Source organism: Microtus pennsylvanicus, chromosome 5 (genome assembly GCF_037038515.1).
Source record: "Microtus pennsylvanicus isolate mMicPen1 chromosome 5, mMicPen1.hap1, whole genome shotgun sequence".
Classification (NCBI taxonomy): domain Eukaryota; kingdom Metazoa; phylum Chordata; class Mammalia; order Rodentia; family Cricetidae; genus Microtus; species Microtus pennsylvanicus.
In genome coordinates, this window is record NC_134583.1 from 36,607,347 (window position 1) to 36,626,821 (window position 19,475).

The following is a 19,475-nucleotide window of genomic DNA, read 5'->3' on the forward strand; positions in this document are numbered from 1 at the left end:
AGAGGCAGCTTCGCTTCTGCCTCTCTCCCCACTTCTCTGCTTCCCCCTTCTCTGTCTCTTTCTCCTCTTCTTTCTCTTTCTCTCTCTTTCTCTCCCTCTCTGTCCTCCCTTCACCCTTCCTCCTCCATAACCCCCTGAATAAACATTCAACCTCACCCTGCATGTCGTGTCTATCCATGTTTCTGTCTTCTGCCCGCCCGCCATGTGTCTCCCTGCCTGGAACCAGCCATTGCTCAGGGACCAGCAGCCGTCTCTGCCTGGGGCCCACTGCCTGCTGCCACATGACCCGCCACCACCGCGGGGATCTTGCAGATTTTTTTAAAAAAAGAATAACATCTTCTACCTCCTGTTACTAGGATATGGAAAGGTGGTAGACAAAGATCCAAACACAAGAGAAGTCCCATTTAAGATTCAGATACACAACAATCACACTGCAAGCTTGGTATTCCTAATTACAGAAGTGATGTGACCACCAAGCACATACAAAAGTCTTGCAGTTAAGAGAAGTGGTGACTGCCATCTTCGGCTCTCTTGAAGTCTTATGGAGATCATCTAATCCCAAAGGGTAGTCAAGTGCACATCAGCCTGCAGGATCACAGAAATGCAGAGGTCATTTAAGCAAGCCCAGCCTCTTCTGTACCCACATCTTCATGATGGGACAAGTCAGTGTCCTGCACATGACACATGCTTAAGAAGACAGAATGTTCTTTTTAAGACAGAGAGTGGAGTCGGAAATACTGTGAGCTCTCTCATACTCTGAAAAAAGCAGCTTGCATATCTAGGTGGGCCACCTGCACTCACGCCCACAGTCTTTCAGAGCCAGTCAGAGGCCCTTGCAAAGTGGGTTTGCTTTTCTCAGGTCATTTTCTCAGCAGTCGCTCCGGGACGTGTCCCTACTGTGGATAAAACAGTCCCTCACTTCTGGCCAACTTTTCTCGGCTCCCTGACTCCCAGAGGGCTGTGGCGCCGGCGCCCAGCCTCCTCCGGGGTGGCCATCCGAGGGCGGGGCCGAGCCTGGCCAGGAAATGCCGGAGAGTGGGTGTCACCTGTCTAAGCAACTTGTTGACTCCCGGGAGCGCTGCCGGCTGGGTGTGTGGCTCACCTGTCTCCAGCGCGCAGGGCCGCTCGTCCCCCCCACTGCCCAGCCATGAGCAAGTTGGGCAAGTTATTTCGAGGGACCCGCTCCTCTCGGGCCCGCTCGGCTCCCAGCCCCCAGGAGGCCCTGGCCCGCCTCAGGGAGACCGAGGAGATGCTGGCCAAGAAGCAGGAGTACCTGGAGAGCCGAATCCAGAGGGAGCTCGCCCAAGCCAAGAAGCACGGCTCCCAGAACAAACGAGGTAGGCTGCGCCTGCCCCAGGCCAGGCCTCGCTCACCCACTCCCAGCCCTTCCCCGGGAACAATCTGAAGCTAGATGTGCGAGTCCCCCCAGGCCATCTAGTTTGCCTTTCTTGGAACTGACCTGACCCCCAGGGCCTGGTGATTGAGAGGAGCTGAGCCAGGCACCTGCCAGGCAAGCAATAGGTTCAGCGCCAAAAATTCCAGTAATTGCCCTGAGCACCATTTGTATGTAATACTTAAATGACTCAAATCGATTAAAACTTTAAAGTTAGGATGAATATCACTGATCATTTTCTCTTGTTTTGGGTTTTAGTGGTACTTCCTTATTAAAATTATTTTCATGTGATATTTTGCTCATTGTCATTTTGTATATTATTTTTGAGTTTTAAGAATATTGCATTCAAAGGACATTTAGCTTGTGACTGCATTTTCTGGATCCCCCTTGGGTTTTATCCCTTGCTCACCACTTTCTAGCCCAGGTCTGTTGACTCTACTGCTGAACATACCAGTTTTCTCCTGTATGTTTGTATTCTAGCCGCACATGGTGAAGTGTGTTCTAATATGCTCTGGTTTATTTTGTTCCTCTGCTATTGAAAACTTCAGTTGCCTGTTGTACAGTTGCAGTCTTAAAGAAGAATCAAAGAACTAAATATTAAGTTTCCTTAACTGGCTTTTAGTACATACAAAGGACTTTGAGTCAATAATGACCCTTGAGAGCCTGTCACACCTTGAACCTTTTGCTCCATGTCAGAGTCCATTGGTTCGTTCTGCATTGTCCTCTCTGTGTAGGAGTAGGCCTCAAGAGCACATGCTGTGTGAACAAAACCCAGGTCAGTGGAGGATCCTGCACTAGAAACGGCAATGAATGGTGCTCATGGATAAACTAAACACTTGTGACCCTGTGTCTGGCTTCTCTACTGTTAGGAGTTTTTCCTAACGCGAGCTCTCTGCCAACGCAAAAATCCCAATCAAGCCAAATCACAACAAGACAAATTAAAAAATATCCAGGTTTAATGGGATCCCTGCACTCTTGGGTGGCCCTGAGGGGGAACCATAGGCCACTAATGCAACCACCAGGGGGAAGGAAAAGAAACCAGGAGAAAACGGTTCAGGGAAGCAGTTTAAATAGACTGGGGGAGTGGTCAAGATTTTGGAGGGCACAGGGACAGGGCCTCCAAACCTGGAGGCCAGAGACTGGGGGCTTACATTTACCATGTCAATGATTTGGGGGAGAAAAGAAGCTTCCTCCTGCTCCTCCTCCTCTTGCCCATCCTCTTCTCTCCATCTTTGGTTTTCATCTTCTATGGTCTTGGGGATACTGAGAGAACCCAGTACCTCATGCATACCAGGCAAGTGCTCTACTCTTGGGCCACACCCTCAGTCCAGGTTGGTTACAGGGAAACCTTGGGAAGAATTAGCTCATCCTTGTGAAGCTTCTTTTGTTCAGTGCAGGGGAGCAGGACGCCTCCCGGATCTGATCTTGAGAGCTCCACCTCTGAAGTCGGCCTGACACAGGCTCTTGTTATTCACTACAGAAAGACCAAGTTTCATTCTTCTCTGTAATTGTCTCTAACGTTTGCCACAATATAGTGCTGCTTAGAGCTAAGGGCTGGTTTCTATTTTTATTCCATGTTGAAAAGTATTTTGGGAACTTATTTGGCAGCATTTTTCTAAACAGAGCCACGCCATTATGGTTGGTTTTCATAGAATAGAGTCAGTATTCACGTTGTGACAACACCCTTCCTCTTCAGTTGGTTGTGCCCTCTTAGGACTTGCTTAGTGTCCCCCAAAGCGCAGACACTTTGTCGTTTCTTTGGAACTGTGTGTACCTTTGTTTCCAGTGGCAACTCAATGAATATTTGTTTAATAATATGAGAAATCGGACATCTACGTCTAGAAATTTATAAAAATGTGAATTTGCTTTCAGAGAAGGAAGTGTAACATAATATGGATTTTATTGGTTTCCAGAAGTGTTCTCTAGGTGACAGTGCACTAAAGTGTATCACAAGCTTATAAACAAGGACAGAACATCTGAAGGGAATGCCAAGTACCAATCCAGCTTCCTTAAATCGAGGAAGTTACAGATGCACTTGTGAGCAAGTAATTAATTGGAGTAAATATTGATTCATCATCATTTAGATTTCTGAGTTCACTGATGTTAGCCCAGGCTTGGGCTCCAGTGGCCCGGGGAATAAGTAGGGACTGGCTTCCATGAGACCATCTTTTATCTAAGCTATGGAATGAATTCAGTCACAGCCTACGCATTAGGAGCACCATCCAAAGTATTGTGTCTCCCAAATAAACCAGATAACTCCTTAGATGCATGGTCATTCCCGTCCTTTAGCCACTAAGAATACTTTCAGAAAGATTGGAAAATAAGACCCTATAATCCCGAGCACTAAAGGTCCCTGGGCTACACAGTAGCTGTCATTTACACGGTAATTAGAAAGATGCAGTGTATTTTCAGTGGAAGCTTTACCTCTTTAGCTAGCCACCGAATGTGTCAGCATCCCAGCTGAATGGCCAGGCAGCATACATCAGAAACTACAAGTTCTTCAATGAGGAATGTCTCTACAACATCAGAAGCTTGGGCAGCATTTTGAATACCCAAAGACAGCTTGGCGTTACTGGTAAAATGAGTAGCTTTTATTTTTTTAAATTTTTTTTTTGAGACTTGGAATTCTCTGCGTAACAGTGAAGACAATAAGTCAAAAAGGGTGGACTTCTCTGAAGCCCAAGCTCTGAATTACATGCCAAATAATCTGTATAATAAGAACCGTATGAACTTCCTTAAGAAACTAGCTCAGGGTACTTATGAGGTCCCATGAGAAGCTCCTCAAATGTTTCTTCTGGAGTGAAATAGAGGACGTGGGAAATAGAGATTTCTCATTCAAGTTTATGGATAACAACAGAAGGAAAAAAGGAAGAAAACAGTCCTTCCAATTTACCAGCTCTTTAAATATCAAATAATTAACTTCTCAAGTTTAGTGGGCATCAGTGTGGTGCTAGGCTGGTCTCGAACTCACGGAGATCTACCTGCCTCTCCCTCCCGAGTGCTGGGATTAAAACATCATTTAATTCTTTCCTTACTTCTTTGCCACATCCCCCAGATCAGTGTTTTGCCTGCCTATTGGAGCCACCCGAGCCCTAGAGTCCTGCTCTCAGGGATTCAGTTCTAACAGTTTGGAATGGGAGTCAGGTATCAGGTTTTCAACAGAAGGGTTTCCAGATGATTCCTCCCTGTTGCCCAGTTCTGGGTGGAATTTTCTAAAGTTAATGAGATGGAAGAACCAGCTCTCCTCCTCTCCCCAGGTTTCTGACTTTCTTGTCACAGGCCACGAGTATTTGTTTACTTCCTTTAGATAGGAAGCATTTAACTCTTGGTGTCCCAGGCTGGTGGTATCTTAGCATACTTCAAACTAGCTGGCACATTGACTTGGCAAGACCCTTTGGAGGTGTCTGTTCTTATTTCTTCTTAAGGTCTCTTTTATAATATCCCAGACAGATGGCTGGGGATTGTGCTTAACTATAATATGCCAATGTAACTATTATAATTTCACACAGAGTATTTGTTGTTGGCGCTCAAAGCTTGGGCTTTAGAGCCGTCAGCCCTGCTTTGTTAAAGTCCTTGTAATAGGCTCTCCTGTCCCTTTAAGACTCAAGCCCTGCCCACTCCCCCCACCACTCCCCCACACCCCTCACCCCAGGCTAGGAGATTTTCATTCAGCTCCCAGCCTAGCTCTCTGCCCAGTCTCTCTGGGAGAGGTGGCTGCTGCCATGGTCCCTCCCCTCCCCTCCTCTCCCCTCCCCTCCCCTCCCTTCCCCTCCCTTCCCCTCCCCTCCCCTCCCTTCCCCTCCCTTTATTCTCTGTTTCTTTCTCTCTCCCTCTCTGCCCCTTCCCTTTTACTGAATAAACTATCCAAACCCACTCTGCATGGCATGCCTGTCGTCTGTCTGTCTCTCACCAGCCTGGGAGCCGCAGAGGCCTCGGGTGCTGGGACCCAGCTGCCCCTCGGGTCCCATTTTATCTAAACCACCGCAGTCCTCACACCAGCCAGCTGGCCTGTCTAGTTACTTCTCATATGGCAGTGACAACACAGACACTCAGAGCTGTGTGGATGAGCGACATCACTTTATGAAGCATTCGGTGCTTAGTAAATATCAGCCCCAGTCTGAAACAATATTAGTTGAGATTGGCCTAAATTTTGTCACAGCGCTGAGTAAATCTCCATTTCATTTCATATATTCAAGTACAGGGGTCACTTCCTCACCTCTCCCTTTCCTCAAATTTCCCGTTCTCTTCCCTTGAAGACCTTTCTTGTGATAAGACTGGCTTGCTATGCTGGGCTTAGAAAGAGGCTGTCGCAATGCCTGGGACAGGATGCGGTGATCCTTGGAGTGAGTGTTGTCCTGGCTTACCGACTTGTGTGTGGCTCCTTATCCTGTCTGGTCCTGGCCCTGCTGCTTATCTGGCCCGGGGCCCCAAATCACACCTGTGGAGCAGGAGCTCCAAGTATGTAATTATGTGAGAAGATGTGATCCAGTTGAGGGTCATCTGGAGGTCGTAGGCATTGAGCGTGTTGATAGAAATGGGCACGATAGGGAGAGCAGATTTGGGCAAAAAAAACCCCTCAGTGGCATTTTACAGGTGTCCAGTGAAACACAGTGCTGGGGCCATTGACAGTCCTTCTCAAGGGTCTGAGGATGTGAACCTGCAAGCAGAGTCCTCTATGGAAACGAGCTAGTTCACTTCGGGGCTTGGGCTGTGAATGGGCAAGGCTGAATTTCCTTTTGGAGTCTGGATGCAGACTCGTGCACTGGGCTGGTGTCCTGGAGTGGGGCTGTGGACACAGGCCACTCTAACCTCAGTGTGAGGAGCCCTTTGTACTGTTGATTTAACTTTTTAGGTAGTTGTCTTTACCAAATTCTCCCGTCAAAGACCTGGGGACTTTGGTGTGAAGAGAGCTACTGCGGAGTCCGCTGGCTGAGGGACGGTGAGGGCAAATGCACTCAGGCTCGGGTAAGACTAGACGGCCACAGAATACAGAATCGGGGAGAAAGTCTCCCGGGAGAGGCAGCTTAGCTCATGACCTCTTTTCTGGAGAGAAAGGATGCGGCTCTTGGATCATGGCGTTGGTGTTTTTTCTGGATTATTAAAATGCTCACTCCCAGGTGCCCACAGGGGATTCTAATTTAGGAGCCTCTTGTTAGGTTCCACACTTTGAACTTGGAGCACACTCTGTGATTCTGATAGCCACTACACTTAAGAAGCTATGCCTTGTTATTTCTGGAGCCACTAAACTGGAGGTCCTAACTGCTATTGTTTTCTTCCCATCGTTTCTCCTTCTGCTGTCATTCAGAAACCTGGATGAGAAATCTCTACTCCCTACTCCCTCTGTTTACTCCAGAAGAAATGTTTGAGGGGCTCCTCACAGGCCTTCATTAGCACCCTGAGTTAGCTTCTTAAGAACTAGGCTTATGATTTTTATTATTGATAAAATGATGCATATTAATTATGCAAATTAGTATGTTACACTGTCATATTTCAATATACATGTATAAATTTATATACAAATTCACTTTTGGTGAGTGCACCCTCTTTTCCGTGTCTTCTCCCCAGTTTCTCTCCCTACCCCATAGCTCCATCTCTACTTTCAATGCATTTGTTTTGTTTCCATATCAGTAAAAGCATGAGATAATATTTTTTCTCTGTGTAGCTTATTTTGCTTAATATGAAATCTTTCACTTCAACCCATATGCTTGCATTTGAGATACTATCCTTCTGCACGGCAACACGGATGTATATGTTGTTTATATTTAGATATTCCCCAAATGCAACATGGTAAATAAAGGTTTGGTTCCCAGTTTAGCAATGTGCAAAGTGGGCTTTGGGATTTTGGGAAAATTAGTTCTCTGACCTTCTCTGTGGATTTGTCCACTGATGGAGCTCATTTGATTGGCTGTTGGAAGAGGATAAGAACTCAGTAGGTGGGTCATCATTGAATAGTATGGATGCACACTTGGGAGTTTTGTCTTGGGTTGTCATGAAGTGATCAGACTCTAGGTCTCACGCCCCTCTGGCTTAACGTCCACCTGGCTGTAGGTCCTGAGTAATGGAGACTGTGGACCATAGTCTGAAACGGAGCTGAAGAGTCCTTGCCTCCGTTGGGTTGGTTTTCTCGGGTATTCTCATCACGGTGATGGTGTGCAGATTGGCATAGTAGGCACGCCACAGGTTCACTCTCTGTTCATCTGCTGTTGGGCATCTCGGTTGTCTCTGGGCTTGGCTTGTGTGAGCAGTGTCTGGTTCTCCTGGTTCCAGGACTCCTTCAGATATGGAAGTTCTGTTTTCTCATACTCGTTACAACCAGCCACTACCACATGTTGATTTTTTGACTTTCTGGAATCTGTTTGGTTTGTGCTACTCTCAGTATGGTAGCTCTTGAAGGAAACTGAGGTGTATGATTAGAATATTAATCAGTATTCATGCAAAGTATTACGTGAACCCCACCCACATAAGCTGTTATTGAGAAATCTCTAACTTTCCCCTCTATCTGTGTCCCTATGCCCCCCTGCAAAGGACTTATAAAGCTTATACTCTCAGCCACATGCTTGGGGACTGTACAGCATGGAGTGAACCAGGTTTTTCATTTTCTTGGCTGTTTCTTAATTTTTTTTTTGTTTCTAGATTAAATAGAGGGCTTCACATGGCTGTAAGGGAGAAAAACGACTTGCAAAAGTTGTTGTCTGACCTCCACACATGCACCATAGCATGTGTGTCCACATTCATGTATCACACCAACACACATCCTCATACACACGTGCAGAGAGAGAGAAAAATAATAAATAAAAATGTAAAATTGTAGGCAGCATAATAACCAGACTAGCTTAATATGAAACAGCAAATTTTAATGAAGGAATAGCTTACAACACCAGGGATCCAGCCATGAGCAGGAGATAGAGCGGAGGGGCTCACGCTGCCAGATTTATATGAAAACATTAGCCCGAGGCAAACACGCCCTCCATTGGGCGGAGTTTCCCCTACATCTCCCCTTTTTGTCTAAATAAGACAGAACTAAACCAAATACAACTATATACAGTAGTAACAAATAAATATAACAATCAATATTGAGCAAGAAACATATAACGAAAGTTTTGCTAAACATTATATCTCAAGGAGTTTAAATAAGGTAGAGAGTAACTACAATTATCTAATCTTTAACTCCGTCAAAGATCTGAGAAGGGAATTAATATTACTTAACAAACGAGAGATATCCAAAATGTGTAACAAATGACAGAGACAACTGACTACCTGGGCAATCACCCAAAGTCTCGTTTGCAATGTTGAGTCAACCAACTTTGGCTAAGGCCTAACATAACTGACATACCATTATTAAAGGCAAGGAACTTTCTTAGAATTATCCTACCCTGTCTTGGCAAGATAAGACAATCCTGTTTCATCCACTTATGAATATTTTGTATTTTTGTCAGTAGTTGAGGTATGGGCTTTTCTTAACCCAAAGGCCAGTTTTGCCAAGAAGACAAGCTCCCAGTGGAGTGTCTTTGGTGCTCAACGTTCTCTCGGGAGTAGAGTGGTGTAGCCAGGAGTGATTGTGTCTCATTGGCACAGAATTCTAGGTTAGATTAAAGGCCATTTTCTACAGCTCTTCGAAGAGGCTGAAGATTATACTATCTATACTAAATATAATATCTATGTATCTAAAAGACCTGATTAATTCTCAATACCTATCTAACTTGAAGACTAAGAGAATAAACAACTGTACAATATATGAAGACAATGATCTTCAACTGTAAACAATGTCATTACATATCAAATGTAAACAATGTTATTATATAAGTAATATCAGAGGTAGAAATGTACATTGTAATATGGTAGATGTATCAATACAACATAGACAAAATTATAAGCATACTCTTATACAAAAATAGAGGTAGGAACATTCACATTTAATATTTAATATATCAGTATACAAGAAACAGTACCAATACAATTTTCTAAAAACAGTAAATCACAAATACCAATCATCCCTCAAACCAGTTAATCCACCCCCCTTTTTTTAACTGCGCCCATGTTCCCAAATATTGCTTATAAATGTTCTTTTACATTTAAAGGGGGGTATGATGTAGATATGAATAATTTGCATTGGTATGGATTTTAAGGTCAATTTTGTTATATGTATATGTATTTCTGATCTTGATTAAGGTATTGTGATTGTGTAGTTCATTTTTAAAATGTAATGTATAATTAGGAAATATAGGTTGTTAATGGGTAATTATTGATAATAGTAAAGCTTGTAGTCATGTGAGTTAGATTTTCTAGATATATAGAGATATACTTCAGTTAGATAGGCATGCTTCATATCTTTCAAAGACTGCAGAATATGGCATTTAAAATATTTTAATAACTTAGGGGTTTTCATGACAATGAGACACGTCTGCTCCTGGCAGCACCAATCTACTTCAAAAGGAAGATGGGCATCGAAGAGGCTCCTTATGGAGTTAGTTAGCCATTTGGGCAAGAAACTGATCTTGCCTGGACTGATGCATAAACTGGACACAAAGAACCCACAGAAAGAGGACTGTTGAACTTGCCTAAAGGTGAGATGGTCTTTTGAGTTTCCTGATTCATGAAAGAGTCTGCGAGACATTCTGCAGGATACAGAAGAAAGTGACTGAACTGTCTTTGAAATTTCCTGCTTCGTGAAGGGGTCTGCTGGATACTATGGGCCTGTAGGCTGAAGATGAATGCCCCAACGGTACAGAGGAACTTTGGGTGACTGTCCAGGCAGTGAGATGTCTCTGTCGTTTATTTCTTATTTGCTTAGGTAATATTATATCCTTCTGGAGTCTTTGATGGAGTTGAAGAATGGTTAGCTATAGTTATAGTTTTCCTTAGTTATGATAAAAGATAAAATAAATATAAATATTGTAACTGTAATTCTTGCTTGATAACTGTTTTGCTATATGTAATTTTACTATGTTAAAATGAAAGCCTTTTTTGTTTAAACAGAAAAAGGGGAAATGATGTGGGAGTGATTTCTTTCTGATCTGTTGCTTTCATTGGCTAATTAATAAAAAAACTGCCTAGGCCCATTTGATAGGCCAACCCTTAGGTGGGTGGAGTAAACAGAACAGAATGCTGGGAGAAAGAAGCCGAGTCAGTGGGAGTTGCCATGATTCTCCCACTCCAGACAGGTTAAGATCTTCTCTGGTAAGCCACCTCGTGGGCTACACAAATTATTAGAAATGGGTTAGATCAATATGTAAGAGCTAGCCAATAAGAGGCTGGAACTAATGGGCCAGGCAGTGTTTAAAAGAATACAGTTTCTGTGTAATTATTTTGGGTATAAAGCTAGCCTTGTGGGGGGCCAGGAACGTAGCTCACCACTCCTATCACAACATAAGATTCTTGTCTTAGTTAGGGTTTCTATGGCTGTGAAGAAACACTATGACCATGGCTACTCTTATAAAGGAAAGCATTTAATTGGAGCTGCTTACAGTTCAGAAGTTTAGTCCATTTTCATCGTGGCAGGATGCTTGGCAACACAGGCAGACTTGATGCTGGAGAGGTAGCCAAAAGTTTTACATCTGGATTGACAAGCAGTCGGAAGAGAGAGTGACACTAGGCCTGACTGGAGTATCTAAAACTTTAAAGCCCACCCTTCAGTGATGTACTTCCTCCAACAAAGCCACATTCTATGTGCCATTTTCACTCAAACTACCACAATTCTCATGCTTACAAACATCCTCTTTCCTTGCTCAAATAAGTATATTAAGCTTATGTCTAGTATTTTATATTTATAAACAATATCTCCAGTTGTCTTATAATTAAAAAAATTAATTCCAATTTATGTGTACTAGTTCATTTAGTTGAACCAGTTACAATCAGACTTTTTTTTTGTTGTTGCATAAATATTTATTAAAGTGTCTTGGTAAGATGCAAGGACAAGGCCCTGTGGCTGCTGCCAGAGACCTCATTCCAAGATTGCTGCTGCAGAATAGCAGTGTCTTTCACCAAAGGACTGGCCAAGCCTGTGATGGACTTTGACAGATGCACACTTGGCGAGAGAATTTATTCATAAAGATATGGAACAACTGATCCATAATTCTAGTCATTGTCATCTTATTTCTGGTATTTTCTTTTCTTCCTTGTCAATTATGTTTCCAAACCTAAAATATCAGCATATATTTGTGGTTCACAGATGATGTTTTATGGACTGATAATGTCTGTTCATCAGATCCACTAGAGGGCTTTTTACAGTAACATACCAGAAGACTGTTCCAAGAGATTGAGAATGAGTGACAGGATTGAGGTGCTCAGTTATTTCTGGATGATTCTGTTGTGCGCGTGGGTAGCCTGTGGCTTTCTCTTGCACCAGTACAACCGCTGAGAAAAGAAGCCATTGCTGGATTAGAACCTCTTTGGGAAGTACTACTGGATCCTAGTAATTGCTGTGCTCTTTTTCCATCCCCTCGGAGAGTAGACTTTTGAATCCTTCTTCAAATATGTGTGGCTGAATTTTTCTAGTTTTCTTTGATTTATATTATTTTGCATTTTATTGATGTGGTTGTACCATAATCATAAGCCTTAAACAATTCTGAGAAGCTGTGGCAGAGGATGTGAGCTTCTCATGGGTGTCCTTAGCGTTACCATTATGTTTGTTGGTATTCAGATAGTTTCATAATAGAAAAGTATGTTCTAGTCAATGACCTATAAGATATACTACCTAATACTCAGGTTTTTTGAGTTTATGATTCTTGCTTTGTAGGTCAGTTTTGAAGTGGGCATGAGTGATCTATTTCCATCGCTGTGAGGTGACACCATGGCCAAGGCAACTTAGAGAAGAAACAGTTTAATTGAGAGCTTGCTTACATTATCAGAGGTGTCATGGTGAGGAGCATGGTGGCAGGCAGGCAAACATAGCACTGATCCACAGGCAGGACTCAGAGAGGGCGAGACTGAGTCTGGTGTAGGTATTTGAAACCTCAAAGCAACTACAGGTAAGACACCTTCTTTAACAAGGCCACACTTCCTAACCCTCGAATCCTTCCTAAAAAGTTCCACCATTGGGGAAGCAAACATCTAAATACATGAGCCTTGAGGGCCATTCTTATTCAAACCACCACAATGCCTTTTTTCTTCCTTCCTTCCTTCCTTCCTTCCTTCCTTCCTTCCTTCCTTCCTTCCTTCCTTCCTTCCTTTCTTCTCCTTCCTTCCTTCCTTCCTTCCTTCCTTCTTTCCTTCCTTCCTTCCTTCCTTCCTTCCTTCCTTCCTTCCTTCCTTCCTTTCTTTCATTCTTCCTTCCTTTCTCTTTTTGTAGTCCTAAGTATATGTGGATATACCTATAAGGGATAAAATTGCACAGATACTTGAAATAACAGATAATATTGAGGATTTTAAAAATCATGTTCCTGAGATCTTTGCCTTGATAAAGTTACCTGGTCCCTCACATTTAGTGGAAGCTGGTTATTTTAGTTTTCCCTTTTCTGATTCTTATTTGGTAGAAGTTCCAATAAACACACCATTGGTTTCAAAGTTTGAAAAAGGAGACGAAAGGGGGGAAGCAAGCATCATACATAATAAGCCATTTTCTGATTGGTTCTCTTGCACTGCAGACTTTGGCTGTTTCCCTTAGACGGCTGGTGTGCACAGGGAATTTAATTGCATGAGAGGAAATATTGAGGACCCATTCTAAAGCTATGAGGTCATTGTTTAATGTGATAGGAGCTTGGACATCTGCACCTCTGACTCTGCCCATCACTGCTAAGCACTGACCTGTAGGCATTTCCAGTGAGCAGCTGGGCGTGCTTTAGGATAGGAGAAGACCTTATTCCCACAGCTCTGTGGAGTCTCCCTTGTTGCTTCCTCAGCCTGCTATTGACTCACAATACCAACACAGTTGATTGCTATCTATGAGAGAAAACACTCAAGCAAGCATGAGCAGTGGTTTTTAGTTATAGGCAAGAAAAAGGAATGTTAAAGATGGAAATCTTACATTAGAAGATAAATTCCTGTCTAAAAAAATTAAAATTTATTATCTACCTTAAACGAAATAGAGTTTAAATATTTATACTAGGCTAGAATAGAAATTTAGAATAATAAAATTATTATGATTATTATAATATTTCTGTTTTATCCGTACGGGTGGCACATGCCCTGTGTCTGCAGAAGCCAGAAGATGGCATTGGAGCCTCTGGGTCTGAACTTAACAGACAGTTGCAAGGCATTGTGGGTGCTGGGAATTGAACTCAGCCTTCTGGAAGAGCAGCCAGTGCTCTTAACCACTGAGCCATCTCTCCAGCCCCTACTGATAAGATTAATCAAGTACTTGTTAAACATTTAAACTTTAAAACTCTAATTTCTTGTGATAATTTTAATAATTACAATATAGAACCATGGTGAATATGTATACAGTAATTATATAAGCATGTTATATATACCGCATACATCCCTAAGGACATCTCCCCTGTGAAGTTAAGCACAGTTGCTATTCCTGACATTTTCTGTTAATATTCACTAGTTTCATACCCATACATTTTCCCTACATTTTAAATCAAACATGTTCCATAAAGTTTACTAATTTGTGAGGTTATGTATAACACCAGTAGCAAATAAAAACAAACACTTCCAGCTGGTTATGTATTCTGCCTGGAATCAAACAATTTAATTGGCTTTTATACAAAGAATATCAAGTAGATTGTAATGAATTTATTTGTATGCTGCTGCAGTAACTGAGTACTTCACCTGCTTGGCAACTGGTCTCCGAGAAGAAGATAGGGGATGAGAGCTGTACCGGGCATTTGACGTTCGTCTTCATGCTTACGCTACTGACAACTCGAGGACAGTAACAGTTTTTGAATCATGAGTTTGCTCTCTTAGATTTACCTCCTTTAATATTCTCTCCATGGTACTCTGGTGTCGTCTCAAGAATGAGGACAGAAGCTTCATCTTTATCAGAAAATAATTTCAATTTTCTTGGTCCATTTGCACGCTCTCTGTCCTTTTCTCTCTCTGCAGGAGGAAGAGTGCCCTGGTCAGCCTGGCTTTCTCATTGTTTACACTGTGTGATATTAATCCATCACATATATTTTAAAATGCACTGATTGGTTCAGAATCAGTGCTCTGCTTACGGAATACACCACTGCCAAGTTCTCCTGCCTCAGAATACGTTCACTTGTTTTTCCAGCTTCATTCTCTTGCCGTCCTGCATCTACTTTCCCATTACATCACTGCTGTGGTCTAGCCCCGCCCCCAAGCTTGCTATTTATCGTCTTTATGAAATTTACTATTGGGGAGACCTCTGAAAATGCTTAGGTTATGCCTAGGAACCAGCTGGTGTGATTTGCTGTTATTTTCAAGGTAGAAGTTCCTGGCTTCTCATACATTCAAGTCAGGAAGTTCACGTTGGTCTGAGATTTGCAGTTGGATAAAAGTCATACGTTTTATTGATCAGCATGTTAAGTACATGTGTAGAGAGCTTTGAAATATCTGTGTGCCCACTGTACCTTGCAGATCTCTCCTGTTTTCCTCTACGTTTTCTCTATCACTAGAGACCAAGTGTAATTTATGCATGTTAGTATCCATGGGCCCATTACACTGTGGTAATAAACACTACCTCTCCTGGTTTTCCATAGGACTTCCAAAGCACTTCACAAATCCTCTGTCACTGAGCCCCACTCCATCCATAATAGATGTGTATGGCTTATGGAATGAGGAATAGGTGATAAAGTTACCATTTCATGCCTTGCCTTACTGAAATTGTCACCTTATTTCTATGTCCTAACAGTGCCAGGCATATGGTAGATACTCAGTACATACTTAAGAGATTGAAATGAATTAAACAAGAACATTTATTATAAGTATAAAAGTGCAGGAAAATTCATAACGAGATGGTCTTGGGCAAAAGTCTTAAAATTTTATATTGTTTCCTCAGATGTTTTGAATTTAATCCATGACTTTGAACAGTACTGTTTAAATTGATATTGTGGGAACTAAAGCCATGTGCTGCTAATGGAGGTATTTCCTAATGGATAAAATATGTATGTGTAATAACAGGGCTTATTCTAAAATTCTCCAATAAAACATGATCATGAGACTTTCCAGTAAAAAACAGAAGATGACATAACCAATTATGTATGACATCTGTCTCTCAAGCACTCTCATGACTTGGCCGAGTTTCTGGAGCCACGTTATTTAGTTCTTCCCTAGAGTTCATCATCTACTCCTGGGCAAGAGAAGGGCAATGGTATCCAGGTGTCAAGTTCACAAACAGCTTCATATCTGCTCACTGCATTGTTTGGCTCCTCAAAGGTTCTTATGGCTTAATAGTGGTCCTATTTATACACCCTGGATGAAGGGGAATAGACTTAAAAGTCAAGATGTTTTCTTTTTTTAAGATTTATTTTTAACTTTTTTTATTTATTTCTCATGTCTTTAACATCATGCATCTCGATCTCATTTCTTTCCCCATCCCTTCATATCTATCCTCTGCTCTTGCATCACCCCAACCACCCCCATGAAAATAAAATAAAATTTAAGAGAAAAAAAAGGAAAAAAGAAAAGAAAGAAAAATTTCATCATGGAAGCTGTAGTGTGAACAATGAGTCATGCAGTAACCCGTTTATCCATATATTTTTACTTGCAAGTGTTCATGGCAGGGTCATCTGTCTAGTTAGAGGCCTCCGGTTTCTATTCGCCGGTGGATGCTGGGCCCTCACTGGTTATCCTGCCGTTGCCCTGTGTCATGGAAATCCTGCAGCTTTGGGTCTGTAGGACTGGTACCTTCATGTGCTCTCACAGGTCATAGACCGGGTGGATGTTGGGGTTCTGGCCTTGGGTAGTTGCAGGGTTGGTCAGCCCACCAGCTTTCCCCCATTCTCACTACCAGGGTGAGCTCTCCAGAATTGCCCCAGCTAGTTCACACTTTACAGCGATGACCAAGGGGTGGGGCCAGTTCTGTTGCGTTCACACCCTCAGGGTTGGCTCTCCCACACCTGGACTCTGCTGTGCTGCCCAGGGGAGGTCCAGGCCCACTCTTCCGAGTGCTGCAGCTGGTGAGGGGAGGGCATCTTTCTCTCACTCCTACCACCATGATGAGGGAGGTGGTACCAGCTATGCCCTTCTTAGGCCCTCAGGTCAGGATCTCCCACACCCCTGTCTCCAGGGTCAACTTTGCTGTGCTGCCCAGGCAAGGTACAGCTGGTGAGGGCTGGGTCAAGTACTATAGGCTGCTAGAGGTGGTGAGAGGCTGAGGGGAGGGGTCATTTTCCCGTGTTCATGCCACCACATGGCATATGAGAGGGCTTCAACCTGCTCTCCCTTTCTCACACCCTCAGGGCCGGCTCACCCAATGCCCCTGTGAACAGGGTCAGCTCTGTTGTGCTGCCCAGGTGAGTGGAGGGCCCTCTGAGTGCTTCAGCCAGTGAGGGGCAGGACCAGTTCTTCTTAGTGTTGCAGCCAGTGATCATCAGGGCCAACTCTGTACAGCCCTATCCTCTCAACCTTGGTGGTGTTAGGAGCCACAGACATCAACAGAAACCGCAGCTGCCCGGGCCCAGAAAGATTGTCTTACTTATAATGTAATTAGTGAAGTGGAGACTCTTCCTGCTGCCTTGGATTATGTGACACCGACTTCTGAAATCCTTTCTCCCTTGGTGACATGGTAGACTGGAATTATATAGGTCTGGTTTAATTTTCGATTGCACGGATAATTCTTACATTGGCCGTAGTCCCCAGCGAGTGAAATGTTCCGGCAGGTGTCCTGCTAGCGATGCAGGTTCTGCAGCTCTCGAGTTGAGGACACTTTACTGTTATGGGAGGGGACAAAGCCCTGGCTGTTCCTCACCCAGAAGAGCAAACAATAGGTGCCATTGTTGTAGAAAGACTATTGCCCAGGTCTCACCAGCTGCTCAGGGGCACACACAGGAGGTTGAAAGATTGAGTTGTACCTTCAAAGTGAGTTAAATTACATGGTTCCAAAAGTGTCCTTTGCCAAATCACAGCAATTCTTGCTTTGTCACTCTTGTTTGCCTCTGGAAAAAAAAAGACAGCTGTTTCTCTCTCCAGTTGTGGACAATTGGGAACCAAAGTTAAGGCCAGTCTGGCTGTGTCACTGGCGTCATGACGCCATTTAGCAGCAGCTCATGGAGAGAGCAACCTGTACCTCTTGGCTTTTAGGAACTGACAGCTACAAGCTAAAACTTGTCACAACGATTGAGAGAGAAGCTTTAATGTGCCAGGAAAAAGCCACTGTGGTTTTCAAGAGTCTTGGGATCAGATTCAACAATACAGAAGCTGCTGGTTTTATTGGCACAGGATTAAGACAAGCAATTCAATTTTCAGTTCTGAATGCACTCTAGATGCGTTGCTCTTGGGAACATGTGGTTGAGTGCCTCAGTGGAGGGACCCAGCTGTGCCACATCTGCTGAGACAAGGCTACACTCCCACATCGCAGGGCCCCTCCTTAGTGTTCTGAGATGAAAGCCCGTGTCCAGTGCCATGTCTTACCATTGCGGCACTATCATCATCCTTATTATTATTATCACTGCCATCTTACGGAATCCTTTTTTTCTCTCACAGGAGAGAAAGCAACACTTGCCTTTTTAGTGACTCTCTCTGCTTCACCCATTGTCATTTCCTGTTGACTTCTGAGTCTGGGACTCTGTCATATCTGGAGTTTGCAGAATCAGGAATTATAATGTAGAGTTGAGATCCCAAATCTAGATGAGTTTTTCCCATTTCTCCCTCGTGTTTTGAATGTAAGAAGCAATGTCTTGGCTTCGGCATTTACAACCATGGCTGCTTCTCCACTGGAAAGTCATGAGAGCCAGCAGCCTGCATAGTCTGCTGCACACTGGCAGGAATAAAAAGAGAGACCTTATCTCAACATGGAAAATCAGAAACCGAATCTTGAAAGCTGTCCTGACCTCCACCTGCGTGCAGTTGGCAAGTGTGCACTCCCCTCCACATGTGCACATGGACACACATGGAATAAAATAGTCTCTGATAAATAACATGTGTAAGGTTGGGTGTTGTGTCTTGTAGCTCCGTCCGTGGGATTCTGACCACCTGTGAAGGAAATGAGCATGATGTTCTAGACACCTCAATGGACATTTTCCATGTTTATTTGGCCTAATGCCTAAAAACCTGGATGGCTTTTTATCCATTCAAATCCATAATTGTTTAAAAGTAACAGTCTGGGGAACACAAGCTCCAGGGCACAGTGTCCTACTGTCCTCTGGGTGTGGCTCTTACTATCTGGGAGAGGAATATTACCAGGACTAGGGAAGGTCACACATAGAGGTCAATATACACCCAGGTTATTAAGTGCTTGAGGTAGTATTCAATCATAGGCACAAACCAAATTGTGTTTCTTGATTTTCAAGAGTAATCTATACATATTTTAAAGAGTAAACATGTCATATTTATTAATGGAGAACTAAAATTATCTTTAAAATAGGAAGAACACTTTCGTGTTCAAAATATGCTGGTGAGTTTTTAATGAGCACAGACTCTGAACCAGTCTGCTAGGATAGGGATGATGTACTGGCCTTCTACTTCCAGGATGTTGGGTAGAGATATACAATTGAAATTTAGCTTCTCAGGCTATCTGCTGAATAGCATTATTTGTTGTGCCAATGGACAGATGGAGATGTTTTATTATATTTGTTCATGTTGAAAGTTATCCTGAAAACAGTTGGCAATTTGTCAATGGTAATTAACAAATAAAATGTACAAACTCATTAATTGAGAATGTTATATAGAGAGCTAATTATTTAGTTACTAAATAAAACACAAGGAGTATATAAGATGGTCTCATAATTTATCACCAATTCTTGGAATTCCCTGGTCTCATTTAATATAAATTTCTGAACTAGCAAACTGAACTTTGAAACAAGGGAGTGGCTTTCCCCAAGAGCAGGTATTTGTAAAAGTCATAGAAAACTTACACCCCAGGCTTGAGGGCCATATGTTTTCTGCGGCACTGTACTATTATACAGGTTCAGAAAATTATGGCAATTTACAATTAATACTCACTTGTCATGATATTTTATTTGTGCAGCTTGCCTAAAGATCAGAGAATCAGAGCAGCCAGTCACGAGAGTTCTTGCTTTAC

At 43.0% G+C, this 19,475-nt stretch overlaps 1 protein-coding gene across 1 annotated transcript in view; it reads left to right on the plus strand.

The window, feature by feature from the left end:
* The first annotated feature begins 1,010 nt into the window (after window positions 1-1,010).
* The window catches only part of Chmp4c (charged multivesicular body protein 4C), a 46,914-nt gene continuing 28,449 nt past the window's right edge, over window positions 1,011-19,475 (plus strand). Inside the window, exon 1 of the mRNA XM_075971514.1 lies at window positions 1,011-1,337. Within this exon, the coding sequence (XP_075827629.1) occupies window positions 1,148-1,337 (190 nt within the window). The 5' untranslated portion in view covers window positions 1,011-1,147. The remainder of the gene's footprint in view (window positions 1,338-19,475) is intronic.